Here is a 19626-nt window from a genome sequence, read left to right as displayed (position 1 = left end):
GGAATTATTTCCAAAGGCCCACCAAGTGGTAGTATTCTCTTTTTTCTCTGCATAATTCTCCCTTTTGATTAAAAAACAGACTGAGTGCTTAGCTCTATAGGCAACGCCCTAAAAAGCTAAAGAGAAAAACTGTTGAAGCCGAACTCCTCTTTAAAAACGTGCATTTTGGATAATAGTAAGAAGAATGAGTGGGGTTATTAAGCATTTATTAAATGTACTAGGTACTGTGCTAAATGCTGTACTCAGAGCATCTCATTTAATTTTCATAGGAACCTTATTAGGTATCTTATTTTTATTCTCTATTTACAAATGAGGAAACTGAGGTCTAAAGAGGTTTGATAAACAGTGTAAAGCCACTCAATTAAGAGACAGAGGCAAAGCCTGGACTCCTTGTAATTTCAGCAAGCTGGATTGAGGTATAAAACTTATTAAGTCTCTCTTTTTATACCTCAAGCTGCCAGCTGAGGTATATCCCGCAAGCTGCCACAACAAACCAGAAATAAACTAATTGCAATGGTAATTACCTTTCATCTAAAATTATTGAGTTAGCATGAAATAATGTTGAATCATCAGTCTCATGTATACTGGAAAAAAAAAAAATATATATATATATATATATATAAGACAACTAAATGTTACCAAATGATTTATTATGGTCGGTGCTAAATTACAATGTATATGAAATGGAGTCATTTATGGAAACACATAAAAAATAGTTACCTATTTCTGTAATTATATTCACACAAGAATCTGAAATATAGTTTCTGGTCTGCCTTTTAAAATATATCCACAGAATAACTTTTGTAGTTTTCACCACACAATTTTACAATACTGATACTGTACCTGTATCATTTACCATATTATAACAACTAAACAGAATATGAAAGCAGTTAATAGCAAATTAATTTTTTTTATATCCATCAATGATTCCAAAGAAAATAGTAGTTTGTTCCACTGGCAGTGAGTCATTAGCATTGCAGATATTGCATACATAGATATGTATGTATACATTTATATGTTGCTCAGGGCCATTGTTCCATCAATAGGCAGTTGCCTTGTGGGTGGACCAATGATTGCCAAAATGGTGTGCAATTCCATTGGGACAATTAGTAGTGCTATCTTTTACCATGTTTCTCTCGTAAAAACAATTAGGTAAGAAAGAAATACAGCAGGCTAAAATCTACAGTGTTACATACCATGGTAATAACAGTTACTGGGTTATCAGAGTCACAGCAGTTTATGTATATTTGCTATTCACAGACTTTTTGCTGAATAACCGAGCGGCTGGGAGTTGACGACATGTAGACATGCAATCCTGTGAGTCCATAATTAGCGATGTTTATACTGTAATAAGCACATTCATTTTAACACCATTCAGTAAACAGATTCCTTTAAAGTTTGAGCTAAATCTGCTATCACAATTACACACAAAAAGGACCTGTAAACAATTTGACATTACACTTATGTACAAGCAAACTGCATTGGGAAGGAGAAGAGGTAATTTCAATGGGTGTCACTTGGTGTACATCAATGTGCCGCAAACTGACCCAAGTCATCAAGCATGTGAATGAGGCCAGGAAGAAGTAACATGAGCAAAACTCCAATGGATCACCACTCAGTGTTAGGCCCAGAAAAATTCAGATTCTCCTATTTGTGGTGACATTGCATTCAAAGCATCAGGGATGGATGTAAGAGGAGCTTGAGAAAGCCTAGAAAACTGTATTGGAGATTCCAGGTCAACCTAACCAACAGGGTCTTCATAAGTGTCCAGGATGAGGCTGACAATATTTAAACATGTTGATGTAATGTGAACCAATTATTTTGTTTGTCAGTTTTGACCCAGTGCTCTGCTGGTTCTGAACGAGGAGAGGAACAGGAATTCAACTGAGATGATTAGTTCAATGTCTTCAGCCAACACCAAGATTCTTGATTTTACAGACTAAGTTCCTATAAGAGAAACAAGCTGGATGCCATCCCTAATCTAAGTGGTGACCCATTTACAGGAGATCCCCTTAACAGCTGTCAGTGGGACTCTCAGAAATGCAGCTCCCCTAAGCTTGTGTTTGTGTGTTTTCAGTAATTCATGAATTACTCCACTAATTCATGAATCCATTTTCTTAGATCAGAAACAGGGTAATGAGGGGTTTGGCACCCCCACTTCTCCACCCCCCGTGACTTACAAAAATACATGTATCTGTCCTTTGCTCAACTAAGCAGAATACTCTAAGGACAATTCTCCTGATTTAAGATTCTCCTTTGGAATTAAAAACGTTTTAAATGAAAGAAAAAGATAGAGGAACTTGAAGTCAGGGATGATGGAAAACATGCCCCTTTTGCTTCAAAATTTTAGGGAAAAACAACCACTCCTTCAAGTGTCCCTAAACGTAATTAAAATATTTCATTGCTTCAAAATTAATTCTCTTTTATATGCTCTTAAGATCACATCTGCAGGGAACCTATGGAAAAAACTAAATGATCCTACCGGATTAGAGTGCAAATGCTTCCGATTGTACGATTGTATGAGCAAACCTGATGGGTCCCTGGGAGGAAGACTCTGTGCTTGGACTCATAGCTGAGCCCTGGGCTGGGAGCCCACATTGAGTTTCTGATGGTTTGGGCTTGTGTGCAGACACACTGGTCCCAAGGAGCACCAGGAAAGCTCTGTTTGCATAGGTAGACCAGAAACACTTTTCACATTCCCCACAATATACGAAGCACATAGCTAGGATGAAAGCATAACTGACTGTGTCTTTAAGAGTGCCCAAATTTTAGTCTTTTGGTCATTATGTCTATAGGATGCCAAAACAGATAAGTAGTGTTTTGTTTTGTTTTTTTCCATTTCACTTTCTGTTGTTCCTTCTTTGAGCAACCATTTTGGTATCTGTAGAAACCGGCTTAAAGGGTTATTTGCTGGAGTCTAGAAAGTGTTTGGTTATTACTACACTGTGCCCTTGAGCTTTAGTATATATTTACAATGTACATATTATAAATTATTTACTACCATATAGCCTTAAAATAATTAAAGAGATAACTAGCTCGACCTACAAATCCTGTAGAGCCACAGGGACCCCCATGAATGAGGAATTGAAATCAATAAGGAGATAGTAAATTGACCAATAAGTAGGGGAAGTACCATCAGCAAGATAAACATTGGATTTGTACTACCATAGACCTACACTTTCTTATTATTTTCTTCTGAAACATCATCATGGTCATTTGGTAAGGTTTTTTTTAATGAACGTGTTGGAAAACAGTGTGAAATTCCAACAAATGATTCAAAGAAGAAAGTCAGTTTTTACAAGTGTGGCTTTTCCTTAAATGCACTTTTGTTTGGCTTGTATCTATAGATGTTAAACCAAGGTATTTTAATCATGTTTTCTGCACCATAGATGAATAGATACACTCATAGTAGAAGGGAATTTTGGAAAACATAACTATATTAAACTATCTAGCAAACCAAATGAAAATCACCATCATCATCGTCCCTCAAACTCAAAATTACTTCCAGTTTCAAACTATGAGGTTTGTTTATGTGTGTATACATATGTATAGATATAGATGTACATTTAGATAGATATACAAACGTATATACAAATATGCACATTTTATAAACACACGTACATAACACATATATACACACACTCCTGTCATACCCACTCACATATTATATTTCAAAGCAGTTTCTTTTCTGTAACTGACTCTCATTTTTCCAACTTAGAACAGCAATGATGAGATGCTGAGGGCAGCCAGTCATATTTGGATTTCTGACCTGTCTTGAACAAAAACCGAGATTGTTTAAAAAGCCAAAAGGTGAAAATAGCAGATACAAGCATATACACACATGGTTTAACACCTAGTTTACTTCTCATGAAATGAGCCCTGCTAACCTGTGAACAGCATAGCAAGCCATTGTAGCTGCAGTCCTCTTGACACGGAAGCTACCTTGCCTCTTTGGGTTTCTTAGGGTATCAGTACTCACCAGATACTTAGTCTACAATATTACTGCCCTTTGGTAAGGCTTGTGCCATAAAGCACAGTCTGTTAGGCGAAACTACCCCTCCAAATCTGCCTTTCCTTCCTCTCTTGGGGAGATGCCTGTCCAATGATTTGCCACTCAAAATAGCTAATAACTTCCAGGAAGGATGTTCAGGCTGGATTCTTTCTCGCTACCTTTGCTTGCAGTAGGAGAAATGAGGAACAGGTGAAATATAGAGAACAGAAGGAAAAGTTTATATAGTGATTTGGTTAAGCCATCAGCCTCTGGAGTCCAATAGGCACAGATGAAAACCTGGGTCTGCCACTGTCAACTTGTGTGCTGCTTTACCTATCTGAGCCTCACTGACCTCGTCTGTAGAAAGAGGGCAGTAACTGGGCCACTTCATTGGGTTATTTTATAGGATTGAATGAGATAAGGCATATAAAACACTTAGTGGCATTTCGGGCACATAATAATAATTCCTTAATATATGTTATTTATAACTTAATATTTAAACTATAAATCTAGAATGTTGATTAGAACTACAGAAAAAAATAATGTGAGTCTAGGATCTAGGTGATTTGAGTTCAAGTTATATATCCCAACTTTGTTTCCCTTCCAGAATCTCACCACAGTGACCTGTACATGCCAAGCACTCGACAAATACCTGTTGAATAAATGAATGAACAAACGAAAAAATGAATACTGACTTAAACTCTCGGAGTCCTTGGTTTCCCTTGTAGACAATGGGAATAGAATGATAGGACCTTTGGTCTATCACTGGAAGGTCGGCATGATAAATTAGAAGAAAAATGTCAAATTATGTAAGACACAAACATGTTTTGTGTCCTAATAAAGTCAGTACATACACATGACATAATAAGGTTCAGTAGTCAGGGCCTGCGCTTAGACTTGTCACATCTTTGAAAATAAGGCCATAGGGGCCACCTGTGTGAATCTGAGAATCATATTTTCCAAGATCTAAGTGTCATCTTTAGTGAGGGGATATTCCACCTAAAGAAACAAAGACCACAATGAGCAGTTAAAGATAATGAAATCATTGGCCTGTTCTAAATACTCGTGCTCCCCCTTTCCTGTTTCACTTCTGAGAGAGCACCTTGTTGTCTACTGTTGATAAGCTTGAAAAACACGTCAGGTAGGGTCATGTGAACTGAAAATGCTTCTGAAGTGCTTTATGAGAAACACATGTAGCTGTTAGGTTGATGACTTCACTGAAATATCATTTTTCGGAGGCAGAAACAGACTGACACAGAAGACAGAGACCCATACCACAGGCCTGTCCATCACTACTGGAACCCTAGAAATAATGACATATTTATTTCCTCTAAATCTCAGTGTTCACATCAGTATAAAGAGATAATTGTATTTAGCTTCAAATAAATCCTCTACAGATTTAAGGTGGTACTAATTATTGTTGTTCCATTTCATCCTAGCTCTTGACCCAGAATTTCTTATCTACATGGGGAAAATGCCTTGAAAAATTGGAGCCAACTCTTAACTCAGGGCTTCTTAGCCTCAGTGGTATTGACATTTGGGGCTGAATAATTCTTATTGGGGTCTGTCCTGTGTATTGAGGGGTGTTTAGCAGCCTTCCTAGTCTTTGCCATTGGATGCTAGTAGTATCTCTCAAGTCACGACAATCAAACATGTCCCAAGGCATTGCCCTGGGGGCAGACACATTTGGAGGAGCATCCCTGCCTTCAGTGCAGATAACCCACACAAGTCAAAGAAAAGCGTCTCCTGAAATTGCTTCTGTCTCTCATGCACCAGGATAAACCACTGACCACTGGCTGCAACTGAGAAAACTGCTAACAATCATTGTGAATCCTATGTATATTTTAGATTTCAACACAGTTTTTTTTTCTTCTCTCTCTCTCTCTCTCTCTCTCTCTCTCTCTCAGTAAGATACCACTAGTGACTATATGAATGAAAATGAGTTTGATTTTTACCCCGAAATCTGTGATGTTTGAATTTTGCATCAGGAGACTAGCTTTACTCAACATTTTCAAGGACTGACAGCCTCAGGACAGACAAACTATTGTGCTGAATTAAAAGCTGTTAAACTTTGTAAGCAGGGTGGTGAACACACAATGTGATATATAGATGGTGTATTACAGAATTGTACACCTGAAACCTATGTAACTTTACTAACAATTGTCACCCCAATAAACTTTAATTAAAAAAAAAACTTTCTAAGCAAAGTTTAGGCTTTTTCCAGGCACTCAGATAGCATTACACCGACATTAGCCACTGACTCAACACCAATCTAAAACTTGCACGTGTGTATGTACACACACACACACACACACACACACACACACACACAGATGTAATTAGAAAGCAACCCTTCTCTACTACTTGGCTGTGCATCAATCCTGTTTCCACTTGTGATGAATGGAGCCCACATCAGCAGGGAGAGAGTCTGAAGTAATGTTGATTTTTATTGTGCAAATGCAGGTAAATTAGCTAAAGGTCAATTCTAAGAATAAACTGACAAGATGGAAGAAGGTGCTGGGGAAAAGAAACTTGCTAAATCTTCCACATGGCATATAAGTCCTTTTAGGAGACTGATGAACAAGAAAATCACCACCCCCTGCCCCATGACAAGCCCCTTGATAGTTGCTGGGCCAGGGCATATTTTTCTTTAGTCTTGTCAAAATAAATAAAGCAAGGATGCCAGTTAAGGAGCTAAAATTTCTTTACCCAATAAACAACACAATTTGTTCACAAACAAGAGGAACATCTTTTAAAGGTTAGGAAGCTAGGGCAGTAAAGGGATTGCACTTGGAAAGTAGAAGAGGAAAGGCGAGCAGAATCAAATTTAACATTTAAAAAAAATCTTAGCCAAATAGTCTTAATTAGCGGCTCAAGTTCATTTGTTTCATGAACCATTTTGCACTTCCTTTTGGCAGCAGTCTTACTTAAATATTCATTGATGACAATGATAAGTATTAATTTAAGCCATTCGTTCTCTATTTCTTATAGAGTGTGGGAAATTGGTACCTCTCCAATGATTCTGTTATATGGACAGGACCAACTGGATCGATGAAAGCCTCCAAAATTCTTCTATCTGAATAATCACAGTACGGCCATCTCCCATGATCAGAGTGGCTAGAAAAATACAGAATTTTGTGCCATTCCACATGGAATATGACCACTAGTTTGAACTTACTCCTTATCTCTTTCTTTGGTTTTTATTCTCCCTCATGGGTTTTGCTTGAAGTTTTTAGTTAATGTTGGGGTTCAGGATCTTTGACTCTCTGAGAGCTTCATAGTCTTCCTGCTTGAGTCAAATTGAACAAACTTAGTAGTTCAATGACTCAGGATTTTGTTGGTGAAATAGGACTAAATTCACTGATGACCATTCCACATTCATTTTGGTGATGTTTGTATATGCAGTTAATGGAGCCACCTTTGGGGCTTACACGTCATTAAATTATAGATCACAAGTTCCTCTAACTCCAGCTGCATAAGGGCCCGGAGAGGAACAATTCTCCTTGGGCAAGGTCATTATTTTTATTCTGTTGGGCATCATTAGAATGCATCTTACTCAGAGATGTGCTCCCATCTACCCAGGGATAAAACTGTATTAATGCAGGCTTTCAGTTTGATAAAAAATAAATAAAAGGCACAAGCACATACAAAATGGAGAAGAGGTCATGGTTGACAGACAGATAAAAGGCAAAGGAATCATGGGAATCTATTCTACCTTAGTCCTGGGATGGTCTTCTTTGGGCCTATTCCCTTAAGATAATGAATAATGCATGTTTTGACTTATTTGTAGTGGACAGAAAATGAGAGGAAGTGAGAGAATGTTACATTGTCCGTAAACAGCAGAGATTCTCAAAGCGAGGTCCACAGACCATCCCATCCAAATCATTAAGGGTGCTAGCCCCAAGTGAAGATTACTTGGCCCTACTTGAAGTTTCTGAATCAAACGTTGTGGGGATAGGGTGAAGGAATCTGCACTTTTACAAGTGCTACAAATGATTTTTGTGCATGCTGAGTATTGAAAAACACTGCTAAAAAGTTTGCAGTGGAGACACTGGAAAAAGAATCTCCATTCCAGTATATATGGCAAGATGAGAAAAACAGACATTTAAAACAAATAAGCTCTGTGGTGGCATCACAGTGCTGTGATTATTAAAGTTTAAGACTCTTTTCTTTTAGCAGGGGTAGAGAGCAATAACCATTTCATCTAAAACCAGAATGATGAAAGCAATATAAATCAAACTCATTCCAGCAGGTTTCATTTGGCCTAATTTCTCTGCAGATATTAATCATTGTACAGTCCTGTACAAATGACAGCTAACTCCATTTTAACTTAGAACACAGAACAGTCACTCCGATTCTTTCTCTAGTGTGTTATTTTGACAATATAAAAGAAAATAAATAAATTGGAACAGTGGGCCATCAAGATTGCAAGACACCAATATATCAAGACATTAAAAAGAGAAATGGTCCATGCTAAACCTATAACCCAGCATGCAAATTGGCAAAAACATTTATCTGCCACAGACAGAGTCACAGGGGGAGGCAGGAACAATAACTGCCTTCATTTTTTTTTGCCTTTGAAAACTGCTATGTCAGGTGGAGGTGGCAGAGAATTCTTCCTGAAAGTTCACAGAAAGTGTCTTATTAATAAAGGTAAAGGTACCTAGGAGACCAAGGTTAGTCAAATTCCATGGCATATTATCTTCCAGGGCATGGCAGAAATACTAGCATGTAAGTGCTCTGGGTCAATCCACTATGATAACTACAGATGTGGAAGGTTGACGTGGTGGCAAAGGAAAATGTATGAGAATCAAAGTTTGGCTTCCATTATGGGAGATGGCATCAAGTAATTTTGCAAAATACCATATACGCTTTTAATTTTCTCACTAGAGCATGTTTTACTCAATACAGGAAAAGGATAAACAGAGGAGTCTAAAAACCAGAAAAGCAAAAGTCATCCAGAAGTGCAAGCAGTGGCAAACAAGAGGACCTAGAATGAACACCGCACATCTGTGCCTACGGAGAAAGACGTCTCCAAATGAAACAAGGCCAACTGAAAAGTGAAAAACTCCATGTTGACTCCCCTTTAATAAATCTGTCCCCCCCAAATCCATTGGTTGGGGGTAAATATAGCTATAGAGGAAGAAAGAGCAAAGGGAACACAGGATTTGTGCATTGTTCCCCTTTTATTTTAATTCACCACACATGCGTTTCCAGTAAGATAACTGTGCCTGCAATTACAAAGGATAACATCACTGCATATTTGGGAAGCCACTTCACTGTATTATTTTATGGCCACACCTCAGTGCAATGTTTTTCTTAGCCAGGGGAGGGAAGGCACACTACCACAACGACCTAACAGGTTTTTTTCCTGGTTTCCTGTTTTCCTGATCAGCGCAGATCACTTCTTTTTCGATAGTGGGTAGGAGAACTTTATAATGTTTCTGACTTTAGGAGAGCCACATACCTGGAGGGAATGACCTCCCCAAGTTCCCTGCATTTTAGCAACAGGATTTCCCGGGAGGCAACCACACCTGTAGGGAATCTACCTGTATGATTCTGCATTCATCCTATTCATCAATAGACCCATTGGATGCTCTTAGTGTCTTTATATCAGCAACTTATGGCCCATGTCATAACTAATATTCAAGAGGCGAGCCACACATATTATACTGCCCAGAATTGAACTAAAAGTTCTAAAAACAATTTGAAGTGCAGGGAAACAGGCCTGAGTCAAAATGAGTACCAGGACCTTGAGAGTATTCAATTGTACAACTCACTTACCCAGAACTCATTTCCAATGTTGCAGGCCGCAGAGGTGTCACTTGATAACTCCACTCAAACTAGGACCGAAGATGTCCATTTATTCAGTGCCTCCTCAGAGTTTTTTACTGGCCAGGTCTGTATTCATCTCTATACCAACAGCCAAGCAAATGAACACTGTATTAATTGTCTGAGCTCTGGACTATTTGGGGTGGCTGTCAGTCTAGAGTTGGCCCAGATGAAAAAATGTTGTTTTAAACAGATTTCCTACCACTAGCTTTGTTGACTGGGGGATAAAGAATGCCTATACAGAAAATAAAATTCATAACAGGTCAAGGGACAGAGAAATAATGCCATGAACCTTTTCTTTGAAGTGTTTAATTTCCTATTTAAAGTATATAGTTGAAGTAGTGGGTTGACTGCCAGCATACTAGTTCTCTCATTCTTATAAGTGTGTCTCTATCTTGATTCCATTAAAGGCAGGTCTGAAATTTAAGGTAGTTGGGACTTTGGCCATTTTATTTAGGCCCCAACTCTTTGAAAGCACTTCCAGTAGGGTTACAAGAATCATTTGAGCAAAGTGAGTTTGGGGATATTTTATGTGATTTTTTTGTTTGCAGGAGCTTCTATTATTAGGAGAATGGTATTTTGATATGGTGTTCAAAAACACTGAAAAGAATGAAGACAGATTGGAAGGCTTTACAAAGCTATGTTGTAGTTAAGATCAAATGTCTGCTAATATATTGATACATAAAAGAATACCGTTTCAATTCATAATTTAGAATTCTCTTGAAAACTGAACTCCCCAAGTAAACTTCCATTTTCACTTACGTAAAACTTTAAACTCCATACAAATTGTCACAAGAAAACAAGTTTAAGGGCAAGAATTACAAAAGTTCAAAAAGATATCCATATACTAAAGGGCACTGATAACAGGAATCAAGACTGAAACTCTTACATAATAAATGTGCACCAATGAAAGTTTTCAAAAAGAAGCAATTGGTCATTTTTTCCCTTCCTACAGACATCATCCAGTTGCCTTTATTACCTGTGACACATATGTATACACACACACGCGCACAATAAAAAAAAGTTAGGAGTGCTTGGCACACAGTGATTGATTGACAAATTATTTTTCAGTCCCATTGAAATGCACGAGGAATGTAAAACATAAAACCTGGTCTCTTACTCTTCATTTACCACAAGTCTACGAAAGAGCTATTAGTACATTAATAGAATACAGAGTCACACAGCTGGATGGCTATTAACAGTTTATTTTTGGCTGTGTCTATACAGGTCAAGGATGTAATCAAGAAAGATAGTTTAGAAAGTCCAAACCTTAACTTTGGAGCTCCAGTTATCTACTTGGGTTGTTCACAGACACGAGAGAAATGAAAGCCAATCCTAGTACGGACACAGCCAAATCCCAGAATCCCAAAGGCAAACACAACTGGCTACAAGAAAATAACAACGCAGCACTGTGGGTTAAAAAAATTATGAAAAATTATTAGGAGGTGTGTAGAGTAGAATTCCCTCATAAACAAAGAAAAGGCTGGACCCTGATCCAAGTGTGAACTGTGTGGTGCTCTTTCCTCCGTCCCCATGTGGGAACGCAGAGAACTTAATGTGGATTGTGTGGAAAGGCCACACCAGTAAAACATGGGCAGTAAGAACTCGGAAAACAGCGAGAGGAAGAATGTTCAACTAGGGGTAGAGAAGGCTGTGTGTGTGGGGCGGGGGAGGGCATTTGGTAGTGATTTCTGTGGATAGGAATGTTTGTTTAATACGAAGATGTTTGACCAGCTCTTCTCACCCTCTCTGAGTGCAGAGAAAGAGCGATGCAGCACAATGGAGCCTGAGGATGTTAATTGCTAAATAAGGAAGAGGATTTGTCGATGATGAGCGTTATTTGATGTTAGAAAGGGTTGCCAAGAGAGAGGCTGGGAAATCTTCCCAAAAGGGTTTTAAGAAAAGAGCAGAGGCTCATGTGTTGAAGTGCTTTGAGCGAGTGCAGCTGGGGGCAGGGGCATACCCCATCGGAGGCCCGGCCCTGGCGTCCTGTGCACTGTGTGTATCTACAGACTTGGCGGTGTCTGAGCTGCACAGATCTCCTGCATACAGAGTCCATCTAAACCGGCACGTAATCGATTTGAGTGCAAAGTCATATCAGTCTGCCATTCCCCCACTTACCCCAGAAACCAAGGGAAAAGGAAAATTCAGAAATCAAACATAAAGCCATTAGGCCAGATCTCTTTCTACCACGTTCTCCTTCAAATGAGGGAGGTAGAAGACGAGAGAAAACCCAGTTTGGGATAAAGGACTCCCAAGGCCTCTCAAGGTACTCTTACATAGCTGGCTCTCATTATATATAAGATACTCAGCACATGGGATCAAGATAAACAAACAAACAAACAAACAAACAAGCAAATAACAACAACAACAAAAAAAAAGAAAAAAAAGATTTTCTTATGCTTCCACATCCGGAAAGAAATCTACCCTGTGGATTTCTGTGTTAAGGTGAATTAGGTAAATAGGCAGTAGTGTATCAATGGGCGTTGTGTTCTAACAAAGGTGTATCGTTAGTTGTTGCTTTTCTTTTCAAATAGGAATTTCTTTTAGGAGGTTGCATTCAAAACGCTTCCACGGTTTGTTTCCTCTCCCACCCCCCAACCCTCCCCTATAGATGATACTTCCGTAACAGTTCTGATTGCCAAGGATGTTTTCTCTCGGGGAACCGATCTGGAATTTTGATCTTGAGGAAATCCTGGATGCATTTTTCCAGCTCTTCCTCAATGGAGAGCTTTTCCTTCACGGCTTTTTTTTTGCTGCTCATGTTCGACTCCCTGGAGCCCGACGTTAGAGTCCGGAGCAGATCGCTTTTCCGCCGCATCTCGGACTGTTGGATCTGCTGTACGGGGCCCTTCTTGATGGGACGGTCCAGAGTCTGGATGTTGGTCTGGCGTGTCACGGGCCCGCAGATGACCGTCTCCTGGGGAGAGCTGGCCTCGGACTGGCTGTCGCAGCTGGAGGTGGAGAGGTCGTTGCAAGACGTGCCGCTCTCCCCTTCTTTGTCACCCTTGCCGTTCTTGCAGCAGCAATCGCAGTGCGAGGACGACCACCTAGAAGGCTCACCTGCAAGGAAGCACAGGACCCAGTGATTAATGCCAGCCAGCACAGCCAGAGGTAGCAGCACAGCCGCTGAACACGCGCACACAAGCATCCACAGGCATGGCTTTAGGAGCAGTGGTGTGGCACTCAGGATGGGCTGCAACAGGAGCACTCAAGCCATGTCTCCTGAGGCGAGGAGGTTAGTAACGTGTGGTGTAAGAGGAAATACAGTAGAATGCTTAGGCCCACAGGCACTGGTGTCACAGAGCCCTGGGTAAGGACACTCAGCTCTCCCAGTTACCAACCTTGTGATGGTGGTAGACCCTTAAATTCTCAAAGCTTCGGCTCCCTCACCTGTGACATGAGGATAATAATTTTCCTACTACCAGGAGTTGTAGGTGAGAGGGTTTAGATAAGTCATGTGACGTTCTTAATACCCAGTAAGAATTCAGTAAATGCTAACCCGTTTTACTGTGGCGGATGTTAAATCTTAATCCAAAGCTCCCCGCGATAGCAGTCAGGTAACAGCGGAATGACTGCTGTCAGTCAGGGAGGGCTTACTTTGTGCCCGTCCCCATGTAAGCTCTGCGCACCCATCAGCTTGTCAGATCCTCATGATAATTCTATGAACTCAGTAGCTCCAGACAAGCAAACTAAGACCATAAGCGTTTGTGCCATACTTTGCACAAATTGTAAGTGGCAGAGCTACAATTTGAAGTCAGATCTCCGAAATGCCATACCCAAGGCAACTAACCAGTTTTCCTCAACATTCCTGTCTATACAATTCCTGCTTCTCCTTTCAAACAACATTCAAGGTTTACCTTCACTCTGAAGTTTTTATTCATCTCTACTCAGAAAATATGTCCTTTTGCCCCTCCGAATTATGGTTGTGTTTTGTTTTTGTTTTTTGTTTGTTTTTTGGAAGAGTCTATTATTTCACGTCACATTCTGCTGTAATTCTTTTTTGCCTTCTGCATCTCAGCTACTATATCAGGAGCTCCCTGATATGAGCACCGTGGAGTGTCTATTGCTGTAATCCCAGCAAATAGGTCAGGGAACAGTGTAGAAATTCAATAAAAGACTGTACCCGCATAATGATTTTAAGTACCTGGATCCAGCCATACCTGAAGCTGTCAGGGGACTTTTCAGTTACATGATCCCCTGAGTTACATGTAAGCCACTGTGAGTCCTTCTCTCCCTATTTCCCTGAGTCCTGACTTATTGCACTGAATCCTGCTTTTCGGAGGCAGAGCCTTTTGTCAGACACACAGTTGGTGGCTCCTTGAACTAGAAAATTCACACTCGTGGCATGAAGACATTTCCTAAATATCAGTCACAGCTCCCAGCCTCCCACCCTCTAAACAGCCACAGTCTTCTTGGAGTCATGAACCCGACACTATTTGCTGTTCAGATATTATGCACCGGGCCCTTCATTACAGTCCATTGCACTTAAGCCATAAAAAAGTAAAGGGATACAAAACCCCTTTATGATACTAATATCAGGGACAAGGCTAATGCAGCATCTTTATATGTTTTATAGGAGACCCAATTTTGATGTACACACTATCTTATTCTCATAAATAATGAGTCACTTTACAATAAGATTGCACTTTATTGCCATTTCACATATGGTCAAAGTAGAGGAAACCTAGGGTGGAAAGTATAAGGAAAACTATGTCCTGTCTTCAGGGACAGTGCCTGCCCTCTACATATCTAAATGATTTAACAATTTATAGCAACTTCCCTTGATACAGTTTTCCAGAGGGAGTAAAACAAAAACGTCCCCGTAAATCACAACTCCAAGAGTATCTCTAATGTATACCCATTCTTCCAAACCACTTTTAAAATGTGACTAAGTAATCACTGAATTTATATACCCATTAAATGCAATGCGACAATCCATTTAAGCAGAAGGAATCACCATGGCACTAATGTGCTAGTTATCCTAGGCTATTACAAATCCATATCTTCCATGCAACGGAGACCATTCCACATGTACCAGCTGGTGACTGAAAATAACAGCAACAGGGGACGGCTGCTGTCTGCCAGGCCTGGGTTTGAAGAGATCATTTGTATCCTTTAGAAGGAGAATCTGCCTCAACCTCTCCGCACCCGGCCTTCCCCATACTATTACGACTCGATGGAGAAATGGCTCCAATGAATTGGGTCAAGAAAAAGTATTTGCACCAATCCAGAGTGGATTGCGTTTGATCCTTTTTGAGGAAAGATCAGATATTGAACTTAACCTTAAAAAAAAAGAAAAAAGAAAAAAGAAGAAGAAGAAGAAGAGGAAAAGGGGAAAGGCAGAAAAGAGAAGGAGGAGAAATGTATGCTAGGATATGCCTGCCTAGTACCTTAAACCAAAAAGACAAAATATGTTGGTCACGAACCCTGCTGAACCAACAGAAATGCCAGCCCTGTGTTTTTCTGCCCAACAGCTACCTTCCCTGTGGTCAAATCATTCCAGTCAGGGGACTTGGAGGGAAACCCTAAGCTTTTCTAAAAGCCATTGAGCAACACAAACACCATCTTTGGAGGGAGCCCTGTGTATTCACGTGGAACTGCATGCAGCCCTCCACAACACATCAAGCCCACACCCTGGCACAGGTGCAGTTCTCTCCTCCCTCAACAGCTGGGATGGTCATGGAATTAAATGTCAGCTGGGGTCCTCCAGCTTCCAGGCAAATAGAAGTCTGACTTTCCACATATACTAGGTGCTATCACTATTAAAGGGAAATTGAACAACTTAATTCTAGTGGGGCCTGTCATACTACCACATGCTTCAATATTTTATGAGAACATTTGAATGTTTTACCATTTTGGCAAGACAATTCATGAGATGGCTTCTGAAGTCTATATATTATGTTGAAATCAAGGGAGAAAAATGGGATTAAAACAGCCTAGCTGGAGGTGCTGTATGAAGAGCAATAGTGAAATCTGAAAACTAATCAAATGTGAGAATATAACCACCTATTTCTTTTCTGGAGGGGGTCTGACTACCCTCTCCCCAAGAACTCAACCACAAGCAGAAGTTTTTAAAAACCGGAACAGAGAAGTAACACACAGAGAAGTAACGGACAGTTTCAGCCTCTCAGTCCCACTGAGATGTGCCCGCCAGTCCTGGAAACTGTAGCAGAATCTATGAAAGGTAACTCAAGGTATTCAAGAATCCCTCCAAATTATAGCAAATAACAATCTCACGAATACCTTGGTACTTCAAATTGCAACATCCTTTTGCTCCCTGTTTGCTGAGGTCTCAATGCTGCCCATAATAATTCTCTCCATTTGAGGAGAAAATTGGACACAATTGGCTAGCCAGATGTGGGGAGAAAACCACTTCATTCTAAGAAAAGTCTGATTTATTGATATTAAAAAAAAAAAAAATCTATTGCCGTTTTGGGGTTTATTAAATAATTGCTGGTCAAAGGGCCTAATAGCTCCACCTTACTTTAAAATAGACCATTGATGAATTTCTTGGATATTATATCACTTTTGGTACCTGGTACATAACAGAAGTTTGATAAATATTTGGTGAATGAATGAATGAGTCAAACACACACATTGAATTATATCAAGTTGATCACATAGCAGGGCAGACTTCAGGTTCCAGAGTCAGGACCCACAATTTGTTAGCTTGGATAAATTACTTCACCTCTCTGCCTCAGTTTCCTCATCTGAAAAATATAGTATCTTCCTCACAGGGGCTCTTGGAAAATTACATGAGATAGTTCGTGTAAAGGTGTTTCGTGGACTGCGGCCTCCAGTAAGCATTCCATTCATTCATACCTAATCTGTTCTAGTACAAGCCAGACACTGATTACATAAGCAAAATAAATCAGGAGCTCATTAGATATGATTATTATGTGTTTCCACAACCAATTCTAACGTCTGGTTGGAGTATCATATGAGGAAGGATACTGATGCTATAACTGGACTCATCAGGAAAATGCATACTGAGTACTCAGCCATGTCTGACTTTGGTGTAGGAGCAGAGACCAACCACAAGCACATACAGCATCTGGCACACAGTGTGCGACTGGGGGATAGGTAGGGAAGGGAGGTTCCTTTGCAGTGCAGTGCTTAGAATTTCACAAATCAGATGGATGAGTCTTCCGGGATAAAAATGTACCTGAAGACACATCAACTAAGTTGAAACCCAGAACCGTGAAGAATTTGTAGTTTGGATTAAATGGGGGAGGGGTAGGAAACTCGCTTGCCTGAAGTCCTTAACGCCCAAAGCTTTCAACATTTTACAACTTGGAAAAACTGAGGACCAAACAAGCAAATGGTACAACTGGACTTGGTCCCTTTCCACTGCAGCTCTAACTGTGGAAGTCCTTACCAATATAGAAGAAGTAAAAGATCAAAGACTACAGAATAGTTCTCCCCTGTGAAAAATCCGAGCTGAGCTGAGCACAACATGACTTAGCAAACTCACAAAGTGCTTATGCATTTTTAAAAGAGGCAGCTCTGCAATCTACCCACACTTCACATTCCCAACCTGCTATTGGTGTGCACACAATGCACATCATTTACAGCCACAGCTGTAAATGTCTTCTCTGTCAATGATGTAGGAGCCTGCCCGTCTGGGAGCTAGGTGGCCAGATTTAATTTATTGGGGCTGCTGAAAGACGTTCTTAGCATCCCCGGTTAAAAAGTCAATAATGGCCAAATTGATGTTTTTATAATTCTGCTAACCTTGGAAAAGATATTGCATACTGGAGATTGGGAATAGGCAGGCTGTGCAAGCTTCCGGGAAAAATGCACCTTCCAGCTTGACAATCATCATTTCTTGCTTGTGGTTGACCTTTTTCCCCTCATGGACATTTGGCCTTGAAGGGCCCAGCAGGGGTTCCTCCTGAAGAGGGGCAATTTGGGGCAAGAGCCGACAGTTAAACCATCCATGTATCTGTCAGGACCAGTGAGGAAGACAGATACTCCACCTGTTACTTTAACAGGGAGAATTTAATGGAAGGAATTGATACAATAGATATTGGAGGAGTGAAAATGCAAAAAAAAGAAAAAAAAGGGTGACACTGAAGAAGCAAAGATAGTGACAGCAGGGGGCAGCTACCACCCTTAGTGCTGGTGAGATACATAAAAGGCTTGTGCGAGTTGTCCTGTGGAGGTGGCACCCAGTTGTCTGAAGAGCGTACACTACCAGTTAGTGCTGGTATTTCTGAAGGGGCCTGAGGGTTATAGAACAAAACAAAATCAGGGACTGGGACCAACTGCTTCCGGGGGAAATAAAAGATGGGTTGATGCTTACGAGCAGAAGCAGACAGGAGTCCTTCCTCGCTTCACGCGTCGCAGCCTCCCTGTAGCACCCCCTATGGATAGAACCTAACGGGAAGCCAGCTGGGCAAACAAGAAGTATGGTTAGCTGAATCCCAGCCCCAGTGTCATACAGCACAATAGAGAGGGGTGGGTTTGGAGCTGGGCGACAACAGGTGAATAACTGCACACTCACCTTACCCTACATGCAAAAAAAAAGAAAGGCAGAGCCCTTGACCTGCTGAAACGGGTACTCAAATGGAGGCCTTAGGAGAAACAAAAGAGCTACCGCCCAAGTTCCTGCCCTGCCACCCTTTCTTATACATACTGTAGGGTTTTGCATTTGCTCTTCCCTCTGCCAGTAACACTTATTCTTCAGATTTTCATCTGTTTAGCTCTTTTTGTCCTCAAGAGCTTGGCTTAAACCTCACTTTCCTCCAGGCCAGCCTAATCTAGCTCTCCCCCAACCCAATTCAGCCAGTCCCAATCTCTGGTCCGTTTCTTTCACACCATCACCACATGTAATTATGGAGGTATTTTTAGGTTTATTTGTTTAATGTCAGTTTCCCACACGAGACCGTGAGGCCTGTGTTTGTCCCCTTCTCAATCCTAATGCACACTCCAGGGCACATACGGGCCAGGGTTCCAGCGCACCTAATAGATGCTCAGGAAACACCTGCATGATAAATGAATGGGAGAAAAAATCAAATGATGTATATAGAAAGTCATTTTTGGTTTAGAGTGTGTGTGTGATAGACAGTGAACCTCCCACCGGAAAAAAAAGAAGCATTGAAAACTCTGACATGCAAAGATCATTGGAATGGAAAACATTTAGGAATATCACTAGACATTTAATACGCGTGTGACAAAAACATGCTGGCCAACAGAGATAATGGAAAAATCCATAAGCCTATCCAAAATTGAAAAATTGCATATGTAGTATGTATGTATGTGTGTGTATATATATATATATATTTTTTTTTTTTTTCTCCATCAATCATCAGTCATAATTATTGACTGATACATACGAAACCATCCCTAAAGGTATTATACAACTTAAGTAAAAATTAACTTCCCTAACTATTCAACCCATCATCTCTAGTCAGATAATTTTCCAATTTGGTGATGCTTAGACATACCCTCCTAGCTCAGGTTTCTCACCTATGGGGTTTCTCTCTAAACACAGCAATGCAATGGTTTGTATAAGGCAATACACTGTGACTTTTGACTTCCGGGTCTACTGCCTTGCTCTTTTGAGTGTTCTTTGATGACACGTTTATTTCATTTGTTTGTCCTTTTCTTGCTTTCTTCCTCCTCATCGTACCTCCTTCTCTTGGTCTCAGGATTCTTCAGCTAAGATCCTACCTGGTCACTGCTGCTCCAAAATTCTCATTTGCCTGTTCTACAGGGAAGTTCCACGGTCCATCCTGAGCCCTTTTCCTCTCCTGTCCTCTTCCTCTGGGCCACTTCCTTTTTCATTTTTCTTCACC

General features: G+C 40.4%; 1 protein-coding gene across 3 annotated transcripts in view; it reads right to left on the bottom strand.

Moving 5' to 3' along the window:
* Positions 1 to 629: 629 nt before the first annotated feature.
* Positions 630 to 19626, bottom strand: part of KCTD16 (potassium channel tetramerization domain containing 16) — a 226245-nt gene continuing 207248 nt past the window's right edge. For all 3 annotated transcript variants that reach the window (XM_074313721.1, XM_019739077.2, XM_019739078.2), the window contains exon 3: positions 630 to 12886. In XM_074313721.1, coding sequence (XP_074169822.1) covers positions 12432 to 12886 — 455 coding nt within the window. In that variant the 3' untranslated portion in view covers positions 630 to 12431. The remainder of the gene's footprint in view (positions 12887 to 19626) is intronic.

Source organism: Rhinolophus sinicus, linkage group LG10, assembly GCF_036562045.2.
Source record: "Rhinolophus sinicus isolate RSC01 linkage group LG10, ASM3656204v1, whole genome shotgun sequence".
NCBI classification, from domain to species: domain Eukaryota; kingdom Metazoa; phylum Chordata; class Mammalia; order Chiroptera; family Rhinolophidae; genus Rhinolophus; species Rhinolophus sinicus.
The sequence above is the reverse complement of the archived record's forward strand: the minus strand, read 5'-3'. Positions and strand labels throughout refer to the sequence as shown.